The sequence below is a fragment of the Bemisia tabaci genome, chromosome 9, assembly GCF_918797505.1.
Source record: "Bemisia tabaci chromosome 9, PGI_BMITA_v3".
NCBI lineage: Eukaryota > Metazoa > Arthropoda > Insecta > Hemiptera > Aleyrodidae > Bemisia > Bemisia tabaci.
The window spans coordinates 42,596,785-42,606,654 of record NC_092801.1 but is presented as its reverse complement, the minus strand read 5'-3'; the positions used below and the strand labels follow the sequence as shown (position 1 = coordinate 42,606,654).

Below are 9,870 nucleotides of genomic sequence, written 5' to 3'. Positions count from 1 at the left end.
GGAGAGTTGGTCTTGATGTAGAGGTGGACTCTCAGGATAGCGTGGGGTATCCCCTCCATTTTAGCCTCAACTTGAGAGCTTTTTTTTGAGCTTGGGAGTTGATTTCAGAGAAAACAAGTGGCACCATCGTGTTTCTCGCGAACTTTTACATAAGAATCAACAGTCAAATCACAAATTCCTCACGCAAGCAACATCTCCATTAAGGTAGCATTACAAGAAAAAGAGGTACACTAGAAATAGTTTTTCTTGAGATATTTTGATTTAGAGCGTCGTTCCTTTCCAAAAAAAGTTGTTTGAGCTTTTTCGAGTTTTTTTAAAAGTTTTTTTGAGTCAAAAAAAGCGTCGTAATGTTATCGATAAGTTTGAATTAAAGAAACGGTAGCCGTTTCTTTAACTTCTTCGTTTTCCTCCGGAGGTTGGCGGAAAATCCGGAAAAGCCGGCGAGCGCGGCAACGACGGGAAAACAAATAAAGATTGCATAATAATATCGGACGAAGGTAAATGATAGTGGGCACATGGCAGAGAGTACATGGGACATGGCACAGGGGCACCCTCTCCCGCGAGCAATAGTAATAGTAGAGTAATAGACTTTCACTCCATTTGACTCACTCACGCGGGGGCATTATTCGTGCGATTGCAAACGTAAACGCGGACCGCCCGCAACCCGCCCGTGTCAGTGCCAGTGCAGTGGAAAACGCATTCAGTGATACCTTTAGTTTGTGCGGTCATCCCTTTTCGCCATGTGGAAACTGGTAAGACACCTCTTTTGTCCCCCATAATACTCCCGTCATAGCCAAGAGCGCAGTAAGTGTCGAATTTTCCAAATCGAGTTTCCGTCAAAATTCGTCCGAACTCGTTCGGATGAAATCATTGAAATCCCTAAAACAGCAAAATTACCTTTAGTTTGTGCAGTCATCCCTTTTCGCCATGCGGAAACTGGTAAGACACCCCTTTTGTCCCCCATAATACTCCCGTAGTAGCCAAGAGCGCACACAGAAAAAAAACAGATGGTGCTGACGACAGAACCTTTTGTTCACACGGCTCCCACTGCGGGACACTGCGTCTTTTTTACACTTATAGAATTTTTCTGTTGTGAGGACAGAAGTTTGGTCGTGGGAACAGGGTATTCTGTCCTCATAACGGAAGCTACAGTGACTGTAACAAAGAAACTGCGGGAGCCGTGTGAACAAAAGGTTCTGTCGTCAGCACCATCTATTTTTTTCTGTGCAGTAAGTGTCGAATTTTCCAAATCGAGTTTCCGTCAAAATGCGTCTAAACTCGTTCGGATGAAATCATTGAAATTCCTAAAACAGTGAAATTCATCTTAATTGTATAAGAACGAGACACATGAAGAAGTCGTGAGTGCGCAAAAAATGACGTACTTTTCGGCAAGACACACTGAAAAAAAAAATCTTCGTGTGTTTACTAAGAAAAGGGTAAAATTTCCAGAATTCAGGGTTCTATTTGATCCTAGATGTTTCTTGGTAAAATTACCATTTATGGAATTGGTAATTTTACCGAGAAATCTCGGTAAAATTATTGAACTTTCTCGGTAGTTTTACTAGACCTTGGTAAAAACACCAATATTTTTTATCGACCGTGGTAGAATTACCGAGATAAAATGGCAAAGTTACCGCGAATTGATTACCAATAAAAGTGGTATTCTTGCCTGAAGAAAACAGTAAAAATACCGGTTTTTAGGTAAGCCTACCAGTCTGTCTTGGTAAAATTACCAATAATTGGTAAAAAAAGTGAGATGGTAAAGGTACCAACGGACGTTGGTAAAAACGCCGAGAATTTTTTTTTCAGTGCACCCCTTTTGTCCCCCATAATACTGCCGCCACAGCGAAGAGCGCAGTAAGTGTCAAATTTTCGAAATCGAGTTTCCTTCGAAATTCGTCTGAACTCTTTCCGATAAAATCTCTGAAATTCCTAAAACAGCGAAATTCATTCTGATTGTATAAGATCGAGACACATGAAAAAGTCGTAAGTGCGCGAAAAATGACGTACTTTTCGGCAAGACAGCAGTAAGTGACAATATTCCTCCAGAGAGCCAATGAAAACTGCTTTCAAGTGAAGAGCCTCTGCTGCGAATTTCTAACCTGAAAATGCGTTCGTTGTGTGTCCAAAACGCAACCACGAAAGCATGCAAAAGATAGCACTTACATCTGTCTTGCCAAACAATAACCTAACATGAAAATGAAAAATGCCCTTTTTATATGAATGTGATTGAAATAAAATCAGTCGATTTTTTATCACCCAAACGAATTCTGGGAGCATTCTTTCGGACGATCAGTCCCAAATTGACAAAAGACAGAGTCTTCTTTCAATAGAATTTTCCAATCAGAAGCTTCTGAGCCCATTTTCTGAAAAGTTCATTTTTGTACTTACTGCTCTCTTCGCTATCACGGCAGAATAGACCCAGCGCCCATCTTTTGTTACTGTAGATTGCAAAATGACCATTTCGGGATTTTGGACGATTAGGCGGGTGTAGGAATAGAGCTTAAGTTAAATTAAATCGTTAAATTCATAAATGGCATTGCTTTGGGTTGATTTTAAGGGGAAAAAGTGCATTATGTTGAAAAAAAACTACTCGAGTCGATGGGTGCATATTGTTCAGCTACCATAAAGGAGCTGACAGAAAGCGACTTGAATCTCTTTCTTTCTGTCCCTGTGATATCAGCACTTGAGCGTGAAAAAAGAGCGGATTGTGAAATTGAACGAGCAGACACGCGCGGAAATACCCTATCAGATAAAGTGAATCGCTCAGTTTTAAACGACCCTAATTTGATGAGGAAAAAGTGTTAAGAAATGGGACAATTTTTTGGAGCCGATGTTCTTAAATTTTTTGAAGTCGATGATTTTCAAAGATATAAATGAAAAGTTAGTACATGTTGTTCGGCTATCCTTTGAGAACTTAAGGGTTTCGTTTGGGTCGATTTAGTGTGAAAAAGCACCAAAAAAGAGATTTATGTCGATGATTTTTAATGATTTAAACATATTTTTGGTGCGTGCTGTTCGACAATAGTAATGTTTCGGAGAAGAAGTATTTTCAAAGTTGTTTATTTTCTATCTTGGAGGTATTAGCACTTAATGGTGAAAAATGGGCAACTTCGGAAATTGGACGATCAGACAAGTGTGGGGATATCATACCGGGAAATTGAATCGATCAGATTTAAAAAAAAAAAAAAAACCAGAATTCGAGGAGGAAAAAGTGCTTAAAACGGAAAAACTTTTTGGAGCCGATGCTCTTTAATTATTTGAAAATACATTTGGTGGGTGCAGGCCCGCCACATTCCATCTCGGGCCCTGGTACCAATTTTCTGGCCCGGGCCCCTAGCACAGGGGGGGGGGGGGGTCCGGGGGGCCTCCCCCGGGAAATTTTTGAAATTTAAAATCTATTAGGACGCATTATGAAGCTCTTACGATGGAGATTTTCCATCAATTTCTGCAGAATAATTACGCCTTTTTGTTTACTTTCAGCACCAAAAACTTTCGAATTGTTGCATTCAAAACATCTATAAATTTTTTTTTGAGGGGGCAGATGATAATTTTCAATTCTATGGGGAGCCGGGCCCCCCTGGACTCCCCTTTCGTACGTCTTTGGCAAAGGAGTTAAGCCATTGAAGTCGAGGATGCCCAGAAAGGAGCCTCTTAGCATCCGACAACGGAAGAAAATGAAACACAGTTACTAAAAATATCATTCTACATGTACTCAAAATCTTGAAAATCTCTAAAAAAGTAAGAAAAATTTTATAGTGCCCTAGTGTGTTTTTGAAACTTTATTCACCTTTTGCGGAATTTTTAGGGTAATTTTTTCACTTTTCCCTACGAGACAAGGGTTACACATGATTTCGCAGTGGTTTGTCACCTGCGTCACGGGCCCCTCCAGGGCCCGGGCCCCGGTACCAAGGACCCAGTATCCCTCCCCCCCCCCATGTGGCGGGCCTGGGTGGGTGTTGTTTAGCTAGCTTAGAGAAACTAACAGGAAGTGATTCCGAAGTGTTTGCTTTTTCGTCTTGGAGGTATAAGTCGCTGATAGCTCGACTGATGAATCGTCCTCGGACTAAACTCAGTGATTTTTAAAAATTTTTAAATTAAATTAGCATATAAGCATAGTCTCCATTGTCACAATCCAGATCGGGATTGTTTTTCTCTGCAAATATGTCGCATCATTTTACGGGGAGAATGCCATAAAAATCCCTCCAATACCCATGCCTGCTCTTATGCCTTGAATCAGAAAGTTTATAAATACTGTCCATCAATATTTTGCTCTCATCGTTCATAGCTGATATAGTAAAGATTATGAAAAAAAGAGAGAAAAAAATCCATTATTTTCAGTGAAAATCCTGAATGTGTCAATTTCCTCTCTCGAACTTTCCTCCTATCCAATGATGCCCCCTTTCTCGTGTCTGTGACGTGAATACAATTTACGCATTAAAAAGAAAAAAAATAAAGAAAAAATCTGGACTTGTAGTGGTGTAAATGACCGAAGTTGATGAGGCACTATGAAATAAACAAATTCTACTTCTTTCTACCAAGAATTCAAAATTTCCACAGCTGAGCATTTTTTAAGAATGCTCTCACACAATTTTGAACATTTTTCAACGCAGTAGTGCAAGTCGTGTTTTTTGCCCGACTATCAAGGAAAGCTGTGAATGAAAGTGATTGTTTGAAAATTCAGCGAAGTGCCGAGAAAATTAGACTGTGGCAAAACGTGACTGGCTTACGCCGCAAATTCCGTGTTTCAGTTAGTTGTCTTTTATTTGCCGCGTAATTGTTTTGTCTCCGCCTTTCAGGTCTGTATAAACCTCAGACTTGAATGCCCAGAAAACATTCGAAACAAACGTGGATTCTTTGAATAGAATAAATGGAAGAATCAAACTCTGAGCATTCAAGCGATTTAATTAAAAACTCATTGTTACGGTGCCACAATACGACGACGGCGTGTTCTTTTAATTTCAGAATTGGAACAAGACGTGTCAGTACACCCAGTTAAAGGTGTTTAGGTCAGGAAAATAATTATGGCGTTAAAATATTCTCCGAAACTTCGACTTGAATCAACCTCAGTACTGCCGTGCTAAGGAAAAACGCCGTAAGAACCTTCGTTGGTTGCCAAATTTCCTTTGACTAAATACGAATTTTCAGGAACACTTATGAATATTTTTCGTTCAATTTTTCAGAAGATTTTCTTCGTAATGTGATTTAAACTACCTAAAAATTTCAGGAGAAAATATTTATAACCCTCCTCAAAAATTAACATTTAATTGGAGGAAATTTGGCAACTCTCGAATGTTCATACGGCGTTTTTCCTCAGCGCGGTAGAGTAGCTGGTCGTTTCCCCCACGAAAGAACGTAACTAAATTTCACGTTGCCAAATTTTCCCTCGCAAATTGCATTTTTACCAGGAGAATCTGGAAATTTCCATCTAAAAATTTCACCAACTTTTTCTCTGATCTCGTACAAAAATTACACAAATTTTGGACAAAAATTGCGAAGGTACGTTTTTGTGAAAAATTCTATTGTTTGAGTTAAATTTTGCAACGTTCGAATGAGTTGCGTTCTTTTGTCGGCGAGACGACAAGTTTACATACTTTGCAGGCTTCGGAAAACATTCAATGTTTTAGTGAGTCAAAGATAACGAAAGTGTGGTTTTTTTTTCGATCGCAAATGGCTCACATAATATTGACATTGACATTCAGTTAGTTCCATGCGATTAAACGAGTCAATTTTTTAGAGAAAAGTAAAGGTCGGTTGTGCTAACGCCAGAAGCATTCTACGATGGTTGCGCATTTTGAAAAGTTGCTAAACTTTATAAGATTCCTCTGGTTTCTAATGGACCACTAGACAAGGTACGAATTTCAGCATTCTGATACATGTTTCTTAACTAAAATTTCACGTAAAACACGATGCGCACATAGAAAATTACCGAAATTAACTCCTTACTAAGATATTTGATGATTCTTGATGTGTGAATTCAAACCACCCGCTCATTAAAACTCAATGCTCTACGTGATTCACATCGCGCGCTAAACGTTATTATGACAGTCTCTGCGATGTAAAAATCTGGCAACCTCAATCTTGACGCTTTGGCTCAGCTGTAGCAAATAGCTTATGGTTTGAACAACACATGGTGGAAAATGAACATTGCTCGATTGAGCGGCTTGCTGAAACCGTTGTAGTGCGCGATTTGACTCGCGTAGAGCTCTGAGTTTCTTGTGAGCGGGCAGTTCAAATTCCTTGTAGCCAATGTGAAATAAAAACGTTAATATCTTTTTTAGGAGTTGGTTTCAGTAATTTTCGTTGTAAGAATCGTGTTTTACGAGAATTTTTGATTAAGAAACATGTATCAGATTGCTTAAATTCGTACCTTGTCTAGTGGTCCATTCTAACATTATCGATTCTGTCATCATCTGAAGAAGAAGAATCCAATGGATGATGTTATTCATTGTGTGCTTACCAGTAACTGCATAACACAGATTCTTCCTGGGTTAATAATCGGCCGTTTCGCCGCGGATGAAACGCCTTCATTTTTGTGCTTATGCAACACGGACATCCGTGGTGCTCGAATAGTTGCATGCAGGCGTTATAATGAAATTCGTTTAGTGTTCGTCGCATGCGATACCTACAAACTAAGGACGCTTTGTTTGCCTCTTTTAAACCGGCTGTTTTGCCTTGGGGGAAAATGAAAAAGGCCTCAATCATGCAGTTAAAATGGACCGCGTTTAGCAGAAAGAAATCAAGCCACACTAGGTATTGCCAAATTTAATCGGGCAATTTTTTTTTTAAAAAAGCGGTTTCGCGAATTTTTGTGAAAATTTCAGTGGGTTTTCTGAATAGTACGAGGCGAATTCCTCATGATTTTAAGAAGTGTACACAAACGTCCTCTTGTAAGAAATGACAATGCCCAGTTCAATTCGGCAATAGCTGATGTGGCTTGGGTCCTTTCTACTGAACGTGGTCCAAATAAAATTCGTCGGTTTTCAATAATCCAAACTATTGCTCAGTCTTTTGAATTATTGGTAGCACTTAAAGAAGAAACGGGAGCGTCTTTCAATCAAAGCTACTCGGACGCGAATACGTTCATTTTCTCAAAACTTTATTTTGGCACTTACACATATTCTTCGGTCACACAAACGTACCTATAGTGCTCTCAGGCCGAATTGGTGAGTTTGGTCAGTTGACCAACTCCTCAGTTTAGTAGGCCCGCTGAACTCAAGGTTGTCAGGTTAAGCTATTAAATTGAGCTATTTTGCCGTGCTAAGGAAAAACGCCGTATGAACATTCGAGAGTTGCCAAAATTTCCCTTGATAAAACATTATTTTTAACGGCATTCAAGCTCATTTTCCTTTGATTTTTCAGACATTTCAGATTAATTTGCGTACAAAATCGTCTAAAAATTTTGTGAGAAAAAATTCACAATTTTTCCAGTAAATGCGGTTTTTATCGAAGGAAAGATGACAACGTCTGAAGGCTCATACGGCGTTCTTCCCTAGCACGGCAGTATTGTACATTGGTTTGAATTTCGAAATTGTGCTGCTTTGTCGACACAATCTTGCAACAATGGCCGAGCCTCCGCAGTGCGTATAGTGGAGTTCGTATTCAGCACGGATGTGGACATTACGCGCTTCATTGCTGTCCGTCCATAACAAAAATAAACAGCGTTGTCGTAATTACGGTTTTACACAAAATGTATAAAGGTCAAAGTGTGGAGATAGGAGTAGTCTGAGCAATGGGATCATGAGAGTTCACCTTCATAACCCGAAAGAGCCTGCATGTCAAATATGTGCCCCTTTTTGGAGGAACACAAGGGTTTTGTTCAAAAAGTTGGAATCGTCATATGGATAACACTTTGCAATAAGGAACCACTATCTCTGGCTCTCCTGTAAAAACACCTTTCTGCATAGGGAAACCGATGGAATTTACGTTGTTTCTTTAATGAGCCAGAAATTGTGGTTCCTTATTGCAAAATGTGGTCCATATTGTCATAATGTAAATAAGTCTGCGGGCTGATCGTCAGAATTGATAGGCAAAGCTATAGACAAAGATAGCACAGGAATAGATAGCATAGAAAAAATAGCGTAGGGAGTCAATCTTAGCAATCCTATTGGTTGAAATAGGTGGTTTTTATAGACTGTGACAGTGAATATTTATAAAAATAATGTGTATAATTATTAATAATATAATATTATTAAATATATAATTTAGATATAAATCATTACTAATGTCAGTATATATTAGTAAGAAAGGGGAGGGATAGAATAATATAGTAAATAATATTTAAAGTGCTGTACTGTGACTGCGTGGTTTTATATAATGATGGACTAACTGTAAGCTCTCTCAAGGGGTTGCCATTATAGTCTATTCCCTATCCTCTTTGTCCATTGCAACCACCCACTTTTACCAATAGAATCCCTTTATATCCCTTTTGTCTTCTTTGTCTATCAATTTCAACAATGAGCCCGCTGGTGCGCTGATGTTCCTGAGAGTTATTTGCTCACTTTACACCTCCAACCTACGAAAACGATATTTCTCACCATCTAGAATAGTGGCGTAGCGTGCTTTGCGATACATCGATTGCTCATTCTTTCGAACCTATGGAAAAGGATCGATTAACAGGGTGCTCGCAATAAGCACCTTAATAATCGATTTTTTACCATAGCTTCAAACGGAAAAATATCGATGTCCGATCATTCTTGTCTCGCCACTGGCCTAGAATGTACCTATCTGCCTCATTTTGGCTTTTAAGTCATCTTTCAGTCATCGTTGGACTAAAACAATTACGCCTGTCTGAAGAGACTTTAATTCGTCGTTCCCTAGACGAAGAACGTAACTACAAATCAATGTTGCCAAATTTCCCTTCGTAAATTGCATTTAAACCAGAAACATCTTGGGCATTCCTAAGTGAAAATTTCTTTGATTATTCTTCCGATTTCATGCGAAAATCAGACAAATTTGGTTAAAAATTGCCCACTTACATTTTTGTAAAATAAATTAATTGTTGGAGTCAATTTGGCAACCTTGGATTGGGGTTACGTCCCTTCGTACGGGAGACGACGAATTGACAACAAATGCCTTTTGGTGTGAGGTTTTCCTCATAGAAACTCCGAATTAATAATTAAAATTTGCTGCGATAAAGTCAAGCTAACCGCTTCCTGTTTATAAATCTTTCCGCGGGAAGGAAAGCTGCTTCCGGAGACAAATGAAAGTATGAGAATGGGTGTCAACGCAACGCACAAATCGTCGCTGCTCTTGCGCACAGTGGATCGAGTCAATTAGAGAGGTCGGACATGAGATTTTTTACCAAAACTGCAAATTTTGATGTTTATTTCGTCACATTTTAAACTTTAAGGGGTGTGCCTGGAAGAAAATTTCACGAGGAAACCGATGGAACCACTTAAAGAACCTTAGAGTTGTGTAGAAACGGAGTTTTAAGCGTTTTTCCAAATTTTGTCCGACCTCATCTATTGACTCGATCCATTGTGCGGCGTAAGGGCGTATCTTGATTTCCACGTGAGCCCTAATCTCCATATAACTCCATGCTTTTCAGGGCTCACGTGGAACGCTCATACGTCAGATGAGCGACGGAATATCATAGCGCGGGTGTCAGGTGCCGTATGCCATGGAATTGCCATGTTTCATAGTAAAATCGTCATTTTTACATTAAATTAATGGGAGGAGAGGTGATTTTTCGAGACCACTTGACGGCTGAGATGTTAAGAGCACGAACAGCTGCGGTTTGAGATCACTAGCCCATGGGTATCACACCGTCGCAAAATGAACAATATCATACGTACCACCATGTTATCTCACCAAACATAACTAAATCCATTAGTTTAAGTTGGCATTGTGGACAGGAAGCCGTGCATC

At 39.4% G+C, this 9,870-nt stretch overlaps 1 protein-coding gene across 1 annotated transcript in view; it reads left to right on the top strand.

The window, feature by feature from the left end:
• Positions 1-520: 520 nt before the first annotated feature.
• LOC109041548 (uncharacterized) overlaps positions 521-9,870 on the top strand; it is a 36,364-nt gene continuing 27,014 nt past the window's right edge. The window contains exon 1 of the mRNA XM_019057932.2: positions 521-752. Within this exon, the coding sequence (XP_018913477.2) occupies positions 741-752 (12 nt within the window). The 5' untranslated portion in view covers positions 521-740. The remainder of the gene's footprint in view (positions 753-9,870) is intronic.